Genomic DNA, 17,770 nt, shown 5'->3' on the forward strand with positions numbered 1-17,770 from the left:
TTTCTTAAGAAACAGATTTCATTTGGCAAAATAGCTGCAAAACCACTAAAATTCAGGCATGACACAAGTTGTTTACCAAAAGCATAAACGTATTCACTATCAGTTGAACCTGGTACTTTTACGGTTCTCATGCAATTGTAATTTTGGTTCCTGTGTAATGCCACACCCAGCAATATTTCTGTATGACAGTGAGTCTGGAATAAGATCTGTATAGGGTTGTTTTTCCTTTTCATATTGTGATTTAATGGAGAAATGCTTGTTAGTCACCATCTTTGATAACCTGAAAGTAGATAATAGAATGTTTTGTATAATTATGATGTAGGATTGTTTATTTTTACAATTCCACACATGAATGCATATTCTTCAGGAATTAAAGATGAAGGATATCAGCAACAGTTCCCAATATGCAGGTGCAGGTGCAGGCCAAAAGCAGTCTGGAACTGTTCAACAGAGAAAGAAGAATCTAGCAAAAAAATTTAGAAAGCGTTGATTTTCTATGTAAGTAAAATGTGAGATACACAATGTTCCTCAAACATACTTTAATTCCAAGCGTTATTTACAGATAGATTATCCCTAGACAGTTATTTTCTTTACCTCTTTGTTCATCACAAGACTAATTCTTCTCGTTTCTCTTTCAGTTCTCAGGATGCCATGGAACATTAAGAGTTTTGTCATCGACAGGAACAGATTCACTATTTTAGGGTTCACTGTCAATATGTAGAGTTATCATGATTTGTTATAAGTGACTCTCATTTGATGTCAGTGGATGATGTCAAGGATATTTCAATCTGACAGCAAACAGTGAAGGAATACTTGTTCAATTGATCCTTCTAGATGTATAACTGGATACTGTGTATATATGGACATTTGGAAGGTTCAAAACATATTGAATATAGTGAGAGAACAATCTTTTATCCACAAATCAAATTGATGAAAGCTGATGTAGTTGAAGTAATACATTGAGATATCTGAATACATGCTGTAAATATGGACTTTCAAAAACAGGTTAATGGTGAAGAATTGTCATGCTTATCAGAATACATGTTGTAAATATGTACATTTTAGTAGTGTAAACCACCATGAATATAATGATCCACAATACTGACAAATCCATAACATTTGTTTGAGATCATTATGCATACTTAATAATCCTTTGTGTTTGAACCTTGTTGTAAATATGGAGTGATAATATTGCCACATGTATGAATCTGTCCATCTCAAAACTTGAAAAGCAAACTGTCAGTAACTTGATATTGGATTCCTGTAAATATGATGTGTTAATTACTTTTGATGGTACTGATATTTTGTAGAAATAATGATGAATGACATTGTAGAAGTAAGGCTTTAAGATTTATGAACATATCTTGTAAATATGGACATTTGAATGTGACAAATCATTGGCAGTTATAATATTTATTGTTCATGAAGTAGAACCTATCCACAAAACATTTCTTTATCATATGTATATTTGTTGTATATGAATTTAAGTGGACTGTCAATATGTAGAGATATGAGGACTTGTTTTAAAATGTGACTCACACTTGTACATAGTAGTTAGTATACAGTGATTGATGTCAGTGAAAGATGTGAAGGATATTTCATTCTGACAGCAAACAATGAAGGAACACTTGTTTAAATGATGCTTCTAGTTGTATAACTGTGTATATATGGACATTTGGATGGTACAAACCATAATGAATATAGTGAGACAACAAACTTTTGTTCACAAATCCAAAACATTTCAAGTATGATCATAACATTTGGCTATTGATATATAGACAGTAATTGTTTGTGTAAATATGGACTTTCACTGCAATATCTTCTATATGAATCATATTTCAAACTCAGAAGTTGGAAAGCATATACTGTTATTAGCTTGTTAGTGGATACATGTGAATATGATCTGTGACATTTGATGGTATTAGTGTTTTATGTAGATAATGATTAAGAATGATGTTGTGGAAGGAATGCTTCAAGATATCTGAATACATGTTGTAAATATGGACTTTCAAAAACAGGATCATGGTGAAGAATCATTAGTCAGAAGTAATGTCATGCTTATCAGAATACATGTTGTAAATATGGACATTTTGGTGGTGTAAACCATCATGACTTAATGAACCACAATACCTATAACTGACAAATCTGTAACATTTGTTTGAGATTATAATGTTTAGTTATTGATATGCATACTTAACAATCCTTTGTGTTTGAACCTTGTTGTAAATATGGATTGATAATATTGCCACGTGTATCTAACTGTCCATCTCAAAACTTGAAAAGAAAACTGTCAATAACTTGAGATGGGATTCCTGTAAATATGATGTGTAAATACTTTTGATGGTACTAATATTTGGTACAGATAACTATGAATGACATTGTAGATGACGGCTTTAAGATTTATGAATATGTCTTGTAGATATGGACATTTGAATGTGACAAACCTTTGAGAATCAAGCAGTTGTAATGTTTATTGTTCATGAACTAGAACCTATCCACAAAACATTTTTATCATATGTATAATTGTTGTATATACATTTAAGTGGACTGTCAATATGTAGAGATATGATGGCTTGTTTTAAGTGACTCTCACTTGTACAAACCCCGATAGTGGTTAGTATACAGTGATTGATGTCAGTGAATGATGTGAAGGATATTTCATTCTGACAGCAAACAATGAAGGAACACTTGTTTAAATGATGCTTCTAGTTGTATAACTGTGTATATATGGACATTTGGATGGTACAAACCATAATGAATATAGTGAGACAACAAACTTTTGTTCACAAATCCAAAACATTTCAAGTATGATCATAACATTTGGCTATTGATATATAGACAGTAATTGTTTGTGTAAATATGGACTTTCACTGCAATATCTTCTATATGAATCATATTTCAAACTCAGAAGTTGGAAAGCATATACTGTTATTAGCTTGTTAGTGGATACATGTGAATATGATCTGTGACATTTGATGGTATTAGTGTTTTATGTAGATAATGATTAAGAATGATGTTGTGGAAGGAATGCTTCAAGATATCTGAATACATGTTGTAAATATGGACTTTCAAAAACAGGATCATGGTGAAGAATCATTAGTCAGAAGTAATGTCATGCTTATCAGAATACATGTTGTAAATATGGACATTTTGGTGGTGTAAACCATCATGAATTAATGATCCACAATACCTATAACTGACAAATCTGTAACATTTGTTTGAGATTATAATGGTTAGTTATAGATATGCATATTTAACAATCCTTTGTGTTTGAACCTTGTTGTAAATATGGATTGATAATACAACATTTGTCATATGTATAAAACTGTCCATCTCAAAACCTGAAAACAAACTGTCAATAACTTGATATTGGGTTCCTGTGAATATGATATGTGACATGTTACTTTTGATGATACTGATATTATGTACAGATAATGATGAATGACAATTTAGAAGTAAAGCTTTAGGATTTATGAATATATCTTGTAAATATGGACATTTGACTGTGACAGTCCATTGGGAATCAAGCAGTTATAATGTGTATTGTTCAGGAACTAGAACCTATCCACAAAATATTTCTTTGTCATATGTATATTTGTTGTATATGAATTTAAGTGGACTGTCAATATGAAGAGACATATAGGATGACTTTTTTAAAAGTGACTCATACTTGTACATAGTAGTTAGTACACAGTGATTGATGTCAGTGAATGATGTCAAGAATATTTCATTCTCACAGCAAACAATATAGGAACACTTGTCCAACCGATGCTTCTATTTGTATAACTGGGTATGTGTGGACATTTGGATGGTACAAACCATAATGAATATGGTGAGACAACAAACTGTTGTTGAAAAATCCAAAACATTTCAAGTATAATTACAACATTTAGCTATTGATATGTAGACAGTAATAATTGTATTTGTAAATATGGACTATGTCTTCTATATGAATCATATGTCAACTGAAAAACTTTAGAGACAAACACAGTTTATAGCTTAGTATGGAATACATGTAAATATGATCAGTGACATTTGATGGTATTAGTTTTTTATATGGATAATGATTAAGAATGATGTTGTGGAAGTAATACTTCAAGATGCCTGAATACATGTTGTAAATATGGACTTTCAAAATCATGATAATGGTGAAGAATAATTAGTCAGAAATAATGTCATGCTTATCAGAATACATGTTGTAAATATGGACTTTCACGATCATGATAATGGTGAAGAATAATTAGTCAGAAATAATGTCATGCTTATCAGAATACATGTTGTAAATATGGACTTTCACGATCATGATAATGGTGAAGAATAATTAGTCAGAAATAATGTCATGCTTATCAGAATACATGTTGTAAACATGGACATTTTGGTAGTATTAACCATCATGAATATTAAGTGCCACAATAATATTTAGTTGTTGATATGTAACCTTTATAACTGTATGTGTTTGGACATACTTGAAGAGATGGACATTTGAATGGGACAAACCATTGAGAATCATCAAGTGGTAATAATGTGACTAACAGTCTTTGTGAACAAAAACAATTCCACAGAAACTGTCTATCATGTATGTAGTTGTATTTTAAGTTAGATGTCTGTCAATGGTAGAGATTTGATGACTTGTTGTAAGTGACTGTCAATTGTTCATACTAGTTACTGGTAGTATACAGTGAATGATGTCAGTGAATGATGTGAAGGATATTTCATTCTCACAGTAAACAGTGAAGGAATACTTGTTCAATTGATCCTTCTAGATGTATAACTGGATACTGTGTATATATGGACATTTGGAAGGTAAAAAACATATTGAATATAGTGAGAGAAGAATCTTTTGTCCACAAATCCAAAACATTGCAAGTAAGATTATAACATTTGGCAGGTGAAATGTAGACTGTATGCTAGTGTGTGAAAATATGGTTTTGTAACGCAGTGTTTTCTATATGAATGATATGTCGAACTCAAAACTTGAAAAACATTATTAATAGCTTTGTCTGGGATACCTGTAAATATGATATGTGACATTTGATGGTATTGGTGTTTGATACAGATAATGATGGAGAATGATGTTGTGGAAGTAATACTTTACAATATATGCATGCATGTTTTAAATGTGGACATTAGAAGAACAGATAATGGTGAAGAATTATTAGTCAGAAATAATGTCTTGCTTACTAGCATACATGTTGTAAATATGGACCAGATCTCCAGGTAAGGTACATATTTGTGTATTTTACTCAATAAAAATCCCATTTACTCAGAAATCTGGGAGTACAAATAAACACATCAGAATCGCTTAAAACCCAGTAAGTCTGTAATATCTTGTGTACATTACTCAATTAACTGAACTGACTTGCATATGATTCGTCATGGCACACAAATTCTACCAGAGCATTAACTAATGGTAGGTGATGCCTATATGTATATGAATACTGTTATAGCTGTAGCCACTGTATGGGGTTTACTCTAATAGTCATATGTATTCCATGTTATTTAGAAACGACTCAAATTTTGGGCAATATGACAATTACTTAGAACATTTAGTCTATAGAGATGCATTTTTCTCTATATATTTAGTTAGTCCCCAATGAGGATAAGAAAATCTGTGTAAAAGTACTCAATTCTGTTAACTGGTGGGAGTATATAACATGCTAGTTACTCCTCAGAAATACATTTACTCATACAGACATGGAAGTAAATACCCAATTGCTTGAAAAATCTTTTTGCTGGTATAACCCACCATGACCATCCATAACATTTGTGTATTTTTCTAACATTTATTTGTTGATATTTCAGCTGATAATCCTTTGTTTTTGGACTGAAAATACAATATTTGTTGTATGAAACATACCTGGTAAAACTTGAGAAACAAACACTAATAATAACTAAATAGGGATTCCTGCAGTTTGATAGATAACAACTGATGGTGCTAATGGTTATACAGATGCGGGTGAGGATGGTGATGGTGAATGATAATTCTGAAATAATGCTTTGAGTCATAGGAATACATGTAAATATGGACTTTTGAACTTGATATATTATTGGGGATGAGGTAGCAATACATGCAACAGTCTTGATGAATTCTGAAGGGTGAGGAATAAGAAATGTCTTTAGCAAATTATGGATTAAAGATGATTATGTGATAATTTATACTTGATGGTGAAAGAGGGCTTCATATATTGAAACTAATATAACATATAACAACTAACATATAGGTTCTTTATATATAATATAAAGCTCTCTTCTGCCACATACTGAGTAAAGGACATGTGTACCTTTGGGTAGTTCTGTTTACACATTCCAGTAATAGGACCAGACTCCATACTTCAACATACCCGAAGATTCAAGGCTTTCATGATGCATGGGAGAAATTATAAAGTGAATTAAGGTCGCTTTTGAAGGATGTGTAAATGTGAACTAATGATAATGCGTCTTATTCTCTTACGAAAACAGTTACAACTGTTTGGATGGATTTGTGTTTGATAATTTTGCAAGTTTATATTATTTAATTTGAGTTTGAAGGTGGTAGCTAGAGGATATATTCATATCTGTAAAAGTTACTTACCTATTTTTTGTTTTGTTGATTTAATTATTATAGATTTTTCTTATGTCCTGTATACCATTTGTTGTTAATATGTAAGGGGACAATTACGAATCATGAGATATTGGTCTCCTTAAGTCATGTGTGTACTTATCAAAGAAATGTTGAAATATCAATACAGACGGAAACGTTAGGCAAGTTAATTTCATATCTAGGTTAGCTGCAGTACTTTGGCTATATTAAAGTAATATGCATTACTTTAAGGGAGGTATAGTACTTATTTGTTGAACATTTTCTTGTGTTGGTTGGTTATTGTATAGAATATAGTTGTTTAGAAGTGGTATTATAAATGCATGTATGAATGCCATGCTCGCATTCACATGCACAGTTTATGATTACTTGCTCCATAGAGGCGATTACCTGTGTTATTATGCTGCTGCTGATGTTATTTTCCAAAACAAATATGAATGATCTTTTTATTTTGCTTTATTTAATCATGTAATCAAGTTGCCTTTTTAATGAAAGTTGTATATTTTTATTAATTAATATCAGGGGTTGAAATATTGACTGAAAAGAGACATTTGTCTTTATGTCTTTGGCTTTTATGAACAATGTAAAATGTTTATTTCATTTGTGGAAACAATTCTGTATGGAACGCAGATTTAGAGCATTAGATAAATAAAGGAAATCTTTGAAGTCCCTATTTCAACCTCTGTATTCTTGGATTGTGACATTCAACATTACAACAAATGATATGGATACTTGATGAAGGGCAAGACATAGCCCAGAAACATCGCATTGTAAACATTAAAGAAGTTGCAAATCCATACCATTTGTTGTCATGTCACCCACCAGCTTCTAAATGCCAATCAAGCAACTGACTTTCTACATTTGCAGTCAGTTTCTGTGGTTAATAAAGTGTGATCTAATTGATCTGATTTCTGTTATAATATATAATCATTTAATTCCGACACCTTTAATTCCAAAACCTATCACCTGTGCCTCCGATGTTTTGTGAAGTTGTTTTTAAGTATGTTTATAGGTGCATAGCCTCTTGCATGGGTTCGCAGCCTCTGACTGTTGTATGCAGGCTTGTACGAAACTAGACTTTTATAGTTAGTGAGTGTGGTTTTACGCTGCATTTAGCAATATTCTAGCATCACGGCGTTGGACACGAGAAATTAGCTTCACATACTGAATCCATGTGGGGAATCGAACTCAGATCTTCACGAGTGACTGCTTTAACCACTAACCAACCACCCATGTCTACTGTTAAGATATTGGAGCTGTGACCGTTATTGTGCTTTGTTACAACAGCATCCGAGTGGTTATAAACTGAACCATTGAAATAGGCAAATAAGAAATAGGAGAAGGGCGCCTGCTATTATATATGTTGTGTTAGATTATGCAGTATTCACGATCCACGCGATGTCTATTTCGGGTTACATCTTGACTGGCAAAATTCAAAGAGAAGTAGCCAGTACATTATATGTATCTCAAGCTCTGATTTGCAGAGCATTTTTCTGCTGACACAAAATGTTTAAGGGTCGGTCCTATGTCTGCAAGAAGTGAATTAATCAGAAACCAGGCTTAAACAAATCTACCCCCAAACAGTTACTCATATCTCTGTTCCTGTTCAGTTACTGACCAGTTAGACATTGCTCTTTCACAGACAAACTCATGTAGTCTTTCTTTGCACCATTTGAATATACCAACATTCGGTTCATTGATATGTTGCTGACAACACAGGATAAAGAAGGATAAAGAGACACACAGAATGACATATGCTCAGTAACAAAAGTTTTGTAACACTCAAAATATTGGCAGCTGTAAACTCCAGGAATGTTATGATAAAGTCAGTGATGTAAGGTAAGAACTGGTGTGTCATCGCACAAACACCAAATTGGGCTATAGAAAATGCATGTACATCCTATGGGTAGCACTACACTGCATGTGGTTTGACGGAATATGGGTTCCACTGTAATTTGATCTCTAAAATGATTTTGGAAACAAAATTGCACGTCTGAACTGTTTACTGTCGGATTAAAAAAACAAAAAAAACCACCACATCACAAGGTTGTAGCACAAAGGTACTTCACAGGGGAATGCCAGACATGAGGCAATTGGAATGCTGTAAGTTGGAATGAGCTTATGACCGGTTGCCAGACATTTTCATGTCCCCCCACAGTACCATCTCATGTCTCCAGTCATACCAGGCACAAACTGTAACAAAGAAAGACTGACCACTCAGCGGCAGACCTCGGAAAACGACGTAACATACTGTGAGGATCGTCATCTTGTGACATCACGCCAGAACAGAATTGCCAGTGCACCAGATCTTCCTAAAAATGTTCGATGGATCTGTTATATGGTCTATGGGCGGACTACAGGAATGTGAGTATATTTGCAGATTGATCGTAATCGTCTCCTTTCTGCTGTGCTCTGTGTCGTCCCCTCAAGACCGTTGACGCCATGTTATGTTCAAGAACGGTTAACATGGAAGCGTGCTCATAAAAGATTGTGCTTGCTCAATGGCAGGAAAACTTTTAGAGTGACAAATCGCTTTTCTGTCTGCAGTTTAGAGATAGCAGAAGTCGTGTATGACAGAAGAACCTTTTGAACCTGGCAACATCATGCAGCATGACCATTACGGGAGTCGAAGTGTTATGGTTTGGGGAGTGTTATGGTCCATTGAGACAGCAAAACCGACCTTACTGTGGTAAACGGCACCCTACAGCTCAGCAATATTGCGATCTGGGGATAGCGCAGTGGTCATACCCTTCCATAGGCATTGTCACGAACACCTTTTCAGTGTCCTCATACAAAAAAAAAGAAGCAAAGTTTAAATCAGTCCAGTTTGTCTTATCCTCATTTCTATCTGTTTATGTAACAGGAAGTGATGTCAATTGAGACATACCAGATTTTATTGTTGTCAGGTGAAGGTGTTTTATGTAGTTATAAAATCATGCAAAATAAAAAGTATATATTGTTAAATTCCAAAAATGTGTTTAAAAGTTTCTTTGGTGAAGGGTTATTTAATAAACATTGTGGCTATCTGAAATTTAATGTTCAAAGCTCATAAGAGGTTTTGTTGAGGGTTTGTTAGAGAATTCTATGTGGTTGAGGTGCATCTAAATTATGCCCCTTTGTGAAATATTTATATCACTAAGGAAGTGAGGTTGTTCATTCTGGCTTCAGTTTCATATTGTGTGTAATGTGACTAGAGATTAAGTCTCTGATTGGGTACAATTTCTTTTTTTGGGATATTAATACACAGAGTGTCCAAGCACATGGCCCTTAGTATCCAGCACTCTAACAGCACAGAGCAGGACAGAACAGCACAGCAACAACATTGTTACAGGTTAGTTTTGATTTGACATTCTTTTATTCAAATACACTGACGATAGACGTTATCATTTAAACTGTTTAAATAGAATTTAGGGAACATTACAAATAATTAGCAAATTATTTTCAACATAACAAGTACCTGAAGTATATACATTATTTTATGCCTTGCAGTGGTATGAATTTGGCAAATGTTATTTGCAGGTGCCAAACCAGGTAAATTAAACTGCCATTCCTTTCCACAGATGGGTAAGGTTTATTTGTTTATTTTCTTAAATATGCAATTTATTTTTCTCAGTGCATTGTGTGAATGTTGTAACTGAGTGTATTGCAATACATGACTATTTTAATTCAATTTGGGCAACCTGTATGTTAACATATGTTATACAACATTTTCAAAAAAAATATTTTGATGTTTATACTGATATTGTCACATGTTGCAGGATGGGTTTTGTTAGTGGAATCCTTGTGGATTCTACCGAGAAGGTGAAAGTCTACCAAGAAATAAATGTCCTCACCCCTACCAGTGTTGGTTTTTGTATAAAGAGCTGGTCACATTTGGAGCCCCTAGTTAGGAAGCCCAGTCTCCAGGAGTTGTCCACAGAGGGATTTGGGAAGTTGGCCATGTGGTAGGACTGTGCTACATATTGTCATTCAGACGCTGACTGTTCTCCACGTTTAATTGGACATTGCTGATTTGCTACTAAGCAGTGAGAGACTGGATGCTAAGGTTTTAATTTGAAAACCTGTTTGTGATTCTGCTTGTGATTTTGATACTGTGATGATATTGTGATAACAGAACGTACTTTGAATATTGTATCATGAATCCAGTCTGATTTTTATCTTTATGAATTTTGAGATGTGATATTGTTATCTGTGATTAGGGTGAGGACTTAGGCTGTGGACCCGAGGTCCCGGGGTAGAATAGGCCTTCAGCAACCCATGCTTGCCATAAAAGGCGACTCAGCTTGTCGTAAGAGGCGACTAACGGGATCGGGTGGTCAGGCTCGCTGACTTGGTTGACGCGTGTCATCGGTTCCCAATTGCGCAGATCGATGCTCATGTTGTTGATCACTGGATTGTCTGGTCCAGACTCGATTATTTACAGACCGCCGCCATATAGCTGTAATATTGCTGAGTGCGGCGTAAAACTAAACTCACTCACTCACTCACTCACTTAGGCTGCAGCATATTTTAATTGTGTTACATTGATGTAATGGAGTGATTTGTTTGTGTTTGTGTGTCTGGTGGTTTTTAGTGTCTGTGATTTTCTAAGATACCTTAGTAACTGAATATACTAAAGCTCAGCTGAACTATATTAAAATTTACATTTATAAAAATCAGCTAGTTTAAATAATATTTGAGCAATACACACTGCACAACTGATACCACCCTTGTTTTTGTGATTGTTCACTTTTAATTTTGGGGGGGTCCCAAGTGTTTTAGTTTTTTTTACTGTGGCAGAATGGTACCCGACCTTCCTTGTTAGTCAAATGGATTTCTAGGTCACACCAGATTCTGATTCTGAATTGCATTCTTTGAGCAAGATGTCAGTTAATGAACCGGATCCAGAGAAGGGAGATGTAGACCCTGAGGTTGTTAGTTTGGGTAACACTCTGAAGCAACTAGGCATATTTCCACAATCCATAGAGAATCCTGGTGATATAAGCACATGGATGGTGAACAGCCTGAAGGCTGAGGGTAAGTGGCCAGAAGAACTTGAAGATGATATCAAGAATAATCAAGCACCAGGTAAGCAAACCACTACTGTCAGATTCCCAGATTGTCCATTTTCTCCGGAGAACCAAGTAAGGGGGAAGCAAGTTATGATCTCTGGCGTTATGAAACAGATTGTTTGATGAAGGAAAATCTTTACCCACACCATGTAATCTCCCAGGCCATTAGATGTTCACTCAACTGCGAAACAGGCCGTGTGGCTATGAGGTTAGGTGCTGAAGCTGACATTCAATCCATCTTGCACATATTACAGAGTGTATATGGCATTTGTGAGGAACGCAAGTCTCTGATAGCTTGTTTCTACAGTGCTAAACAAAAAGTTACTGAAACAGTAGATTGAAGGACCTTTATGCTAAAGCTACACATCATTCTCAAACTTCACCTGTTGACACTAATAATGCCCTTAGAAGTGTTTTGTAAGGCATTGTTAGACACTGGCTACACTGTTTCAACAAGTAGTGAAGAATTTTGTAGAAACAATTTAGAATATCTTCCTATTCATCAACTTGACCAAGTTCTGAACATAGAATGTGCTGATGGGAATTCACTTCCATATCTAGGATTTATCATAGCAGACCTTGAGGCTAAGGGTTTGAGGTGAGGTGAAAAGTTACCATGTATGTTGTTGGTGGTTCTATCCAGTAGATATAATCAAATCTGTTGGATAGTTGTTGGGACATACATGGACCAAGAATTTTATATAAAGCAAATTTGCACACACCTTGGTATTTGTCCTTCCGTAGTGTGGTTTTGGTGGAGAAGCAACAGGCTAGGCATAGTTTTCGCTTAGGACTTGTGAAGAATGGTGAGTCTTGCAACATAATCATTACCAGCCAACTTTCAGGTAGTGATACAGGGTTATGTTGATAAGGGGTTGTGTTATCCTCAGGTGACAGCCATTTCACATCCATGTGAGAATTCAGCTGTGCTGAATGACTTAGAGGTATCGCCAACATTAGGCAGATATCATTATAGGAATCCAGGCCCAGTTCAGGCACACATTTCAAATGTTACAACTTGTACTGTGGTTATACCGCCAACAGCAGTTGTTTGTGAATTGCAGCCAGTAACTATTGAGGATGTGCCCAAGGTAGATGGTTGTTTGGGTGTTGATTCATTGTTAGAGAAGGTTGAAATAGAGCCAACTGATTTGACTAATGAAGAATTGACAAGAGGGAAAGAGGTCATTTCTGAATTTAAAGATGTCTTTTCCCAAGGCGATTTGGATTTATGACATTCTTCAGCAGATCAGCATAGAATAGATCTAACAGATGATATTCCATTCAAACAACGGCATCGCCATATACCATCTTCTATGTTTGAAGAGGTCAGGGGCCATCTTAAGCAATTACTTGCTTGTGGAGTTATTAGACCCTCACATAGTCCATGGGCATCCAATGTTCTTTGTCGTCGCAAGAATGGAAAGCTAAGGGTGTATACTGATTTTAGAGAGTTGAACTCAAAAGACAGTGAAAGGTTTGTATGCTTTACCTAGGATAGAGGAAATTCTTGATCAACTGGCAGGCAAGAAATTTTACTCCAAGTTGGATCTTAAGTTTGGCTATTACCAAATGGAAGTGCTTGAGGAACATAAAGAGCATACAGCATTTACTGTAGGGCATTAATGAGTATAAACGCTTACTCTTTGGCTTGTGTAATAGTCCCGGCTGAGCTACCTTTCAACGAATGATGGAAGAATGCCTTGGTGATTTTCCATCTGACCATATGTGTGGTGTACACTGATGACCTTATCATATTTGCGGACACTTTTGAGGAGCATCTTGAGAGACTAGCCAAAGTTTTAGAAAGGCTATGCCAATGTAATTTGAAGTGTCTCCAGAAAAATGTAGTTTTTTTAAAGGAAAGGTGTCATATGTAGGCCATATGATGGAACTGAACCTGATCCTGAAAAATCAGAAGCAGTTCAGAAATGGCCAAGACCAACAAACCCCTCAGAGGTTAGACAATTTATTGGGTTTACAGGTTATTATAGGCCTTTTGTAAAGAACTTTGCACAGACTACTAAACCTGTCTCAGCTAATGCTGTTGGATAGTAAGAAGGGTAGTAAAAGAATACCTGAGGATTGGGTTTGGGGTGAAGAGCAGGAAGACGCATTTGTGACACTGAAGAATCAACTGTCTTCCCTGCCTATACTTGGTTTCTATGATTATTCCCTTCATTTTGAACTCCATACAGATGCTAGTCAAGCAGGGTTAGGAGCTGTTCTTTATCAGCGTCAGGATGGTAAGCTCAAGGTCATTGCATATGCAAGTCGAGGTTTGACAAAGTCAGAAAGAAATTACACTGACCATAAATTGGAATTCTTAGCTCTGAAGTGGTCAGTAACAGAAAAATTCCATGACTATTTGTATGATCTTTGGCACATGATACTGAGAATTGGATCAGAAATTGTGAACAGTGTTTACGGAGAAAATCTCTGACGAATACAAGAACTCCACTTGTAAGTATCAAAACAATGTACCCATTGGAGTTGATTGCCATGGATTTTCTAAAACACTAGAACCATCAAAAGGTAAGTATCAACATATCTTGGTTATTACAAACCATTTCACTAAGTATTCACAAGCAAGTCCTACAAAGAATATGTCAGCTCGTACTACAGCAGAAGTTTTTTTCAACAGCTTTGTTCATTATGGGTTGCCAACCAGGATAAATTCTGATCAGGGAGCAAACTTTGAGTCTCGTCGTATTGAAGAGTTATGTACCATCACAGGAATCAAGAAGTCTAGGACCACACCATATCAGCCTATGGGTAATGGTCAGTGTGAACGTTTCAATAGGACTTTACTTCATATGTTAGTTACCTTGCACGCGGATCAGAAAGTAGATTGGAAATCACATGTAGGCTCTTTAGTCCATGCGTACAATTGTACAAAACATGAAAGTACAGGATATTCACCTCATTTTCTCATGTTTGGTCGGTACCTCCACCTTCCCATTTATCTTGCCTTTGGTGTAAACCAGGAGAATAGTGAGAAATCTCTACAGTCTTACACATGAAATCTGAAGGACCGTCTACAGCAATCATATGAGCTTGCTTCCACGGCTATGAAAAAGTCATAAGGTAGGCAGAAACGGGAATATGATTACAAGGCAAGGGGATCAAGCTTAGGGATAGGTGACCGAGTGTTATGAGGGAAAACACAAAATAGCTGATCGCTGGGAAAAGGAAATCTATGAAGTGATAGATCAACCCAATTTGGAATTTCCAGTATTTGTGGTGAAACCAGAATCAGGAATTGGACGAACTAGAACACTGCATAGAAATCATCTTTTGCCCATTAGTAATATATCCAGTAAACCTGAAAAGTCTAAGGATTATCCAATTCCAAAAACGAGGAAAAGACTTGTTCCTACTAAACTGATGGAAACGAAGTCATGACCTGAACAAAATCAGGATGATAGTGATTCTTAAATCATTGTGTCGGTTTCTGAAACTCCTGCTATGGATGATGATCTTTTAGCAAATGGCACCGAATCCAATGCCAAAGATGATGCTGAAGAAGTGAGTGATGCTTCCCAGCAAGACTGTGAAGACTGCCAGGGAGCTGGGGAAATTTTAGCAGGTGTGGGGGAAGGAAATATCAGGTGTCTGTGCGGCTCGTAAACCCCGACAGGTCTTAAGTCCCGATTGAACATGAATAATCATTAGTGGGCGGGGCTTATGTGCTACATCACATATGGGCAACAATGGTTTCCGTTGAACTAAGGATAGATTACATATCTCAATGACAGGCCTCTTTGCATTATGCAATGTCTCAACCACAAGATGCATACGAGGTATGTGTAAGTATTTGGTATATGTGCAGTTTATTCAACATAATGTGCTTTTGAATTTTTTAGACGCAGCTTCCTACAGGTAGCATTGGCGGAGCTGAAGCGATTTCGAAAGCCATCGCGAGAACATCCACTGGCTGACATTAGACTATGCCATGTCTCAGCGCAGTCCTAACTTTTCATTGTAATCCTTCCATACACAGTAAAATATATTGTTATCCGACAATATGCGATGCATATTGCCACACCCAATTAGGCTATTTCTGCGCATGTCAAAAGTGGGTCAACTCTGATAGTGCACTGATGTAAGGCAGGTTACCCAGGCCGAGGCAATGCTAGTCACGCTATCAGCTATGTCACATTTTCAAAAAAAAAGAGAAATATATATGTTCCCAATTTTTCCTAGAATGACAACTCATTTTTTTGCATTTTTGGTCTTGTATCTGAAGTAAACAGATAAATTCTTTTAAAGCGTAAATTTAATAGTTTCTGGTATGAAGCCAATATAAATATATAGCATAAAAAAATAACCACTATGCCAAAACCTTCACCAGCTAATATGTCTTCAGCAGGCTTGTTCTCTCTAGAAAACCATTGTGTAAAGGTTGTTGTTAAAGACAGTACACTTATTGACTCTTGAAAGTCAATGATATTTCTTTCATAACTGGAAATCACTCAAATATCAACAATTTGGTAGTATTTGTGGAATTATTTTAATCGCTTCTTGACAATCTCCGTGATCCCTGATCACTTGGAGCCAATACAGCCTTCTGTAGACCAAATATTTCATTCACTCTCTCTCCCATTTCAGTCACCACTTTCTGCATTCTCAGTGCTTCATGGCGAACAGTCAGTAGGCAGATGACAGGTTGTGGCAGCTGCTCAGGGGAGCTCCATCTGGCCCCAGGCACCCCAAGAGATTGGTAGGACATGAAAAGCTTCTTCATTTTGCCCTACCTTTTCAGAAAAGTACCAGTTTCAGTTGGAACTTAAGACCCTGTCGGAGTTTAAGACCTGCTGTAGCAGATCTTAAACTCCGACAAGGTCTTAAGTCCTGGTTGAAGTCTTGCCCCTACCTGGCCACTCATGGCTGCCCCTGATCGCTTTGAGTCACGCATAGCTTTTAAACGATGTAACAATGTGCATCGAAACTTCCCTCAACGTAATATGAATCTACACCGAAATGTCATAATAAACAAGAAGTTGTAATCTATACAGCTGTATGTTCCATTTTTGAGTCACCAACTTCTAGAATGCCCGTCAAACAAGTGGTGAATTCTAACTTTAGTGAATTTACAGGACTTTTTCTATGCTTATGATTTTCTATCAATGATGATGGTGGTGTCCAGATGGTGAATGAATGATCGTTGTAAAATCTTTGAATATATGACTTATTACAGTATAATTCATCATTGCATGATTATATTTTCATTAAAGGAAGAATACCATGTCAGTGGAAGAGTCTACCTTTTTCTACAGGTATCACAGCAGTTATGTGATGTGCAGTCAACCCTGAATTTGTTTTCATAAAGGTGTAGGTGACAGGCCATTATTACACTAGGGCTAACAGGCATGTAAACACATGTATACCAGTTTCAGCATTAGGCAATTACTGCAAAGACTCTGCTGAGTGTGAGGTGGTGTATTTCTGAGCTGCATGTATGATGAATGACAGCCTGTAACAAAAAAACAAAAACACAACAGAACATAATCGAATAGTATGTATAGTAGGATAAGTTGAAGAAACAAGACACATAGCAAATTGAGGACTTTATGTCATTCCAGTTGCTTTGGCCAAGAAAGTCACTAAAATCTGGAAAGTGTGTGTTCACTTGGAAAACCTTCAGCCTCCAAGAATTAAAACTTAATTATGCTGATACACTTGCATTGCTCATGCGCATAGAGCTGAAGTCACAAATGAGTTAAGTTAAGGAACACTGAGTTGGAGAGAGGATGGATGAACGTGTTTGGCAGATTAACTCCTGAGAGCTCTATGACATTATTCCTGCCCCACAACGAAGAACATGTCATATATATGGTCACACTTTAGGCAAATGTGTGTTTATTCAGAAATGCTTTTGTTAACCCACCAAAGAATGGATACTCAGGTCTTGTGTGTGCCTGTCTGCATGTCTCATGTCAGAATTCCACCTAATTGATAACAGTAATAGCTCATCCAATATATATATAACCCATTCACATACTGACCTAGGACACAATTGGCTGACTGAAGAAACAATTTTTTTCAGTGACATGATCGGACATAATCTGGGAAAGAAGCAGCATGTATACTGAAGAAACAACAACTAAGTGGTTAGCTTTGTCCAAGCCAAGGGTATGAA

General features: G+C 36.1%; 1 protein-coding gene across 1 annotated transcript in view; it reads left to right on the forward strand.

The window, feature by feature from the left end:
* The window catches only part of LOC137284758 (uncharacterized), a 36,911-nt gene extending 36,196 nt beyond the window's left edge, over positions 1-715 (forward strand). The window contains exons 7-8 of the mRNA XM_067816725.1: positions 368-498; positions 639-715. Of these exons, the coding sequence (XP_067672826.1) occupies positions 368-490 (123 nt within the window). The 3' untranslated portion in view covers positions 491-498; positions 639-715. The remainder of the gene's footprint in view (positions 1-367; positions 499-638) is intronic.
* The last annotated feature ends 17,055 nt before the right edge of the window (positions 716-17,770 follow it).

Source organism: Haliotis asinina, chromosome 5 (genome assembly GCF_037392515.1).
Source record: "Haliotis asinina isolate JCU_RB_2024 chromosome 5, JCU_Hal_asi_v2, whole genome shotgun sequence".
Lineage (NCBI taxonomy): Eukaryota > Metazoa > Mollusca > Gastropoda > Lepetellida > Haliotidae > Haliotis > Haliotis asinina.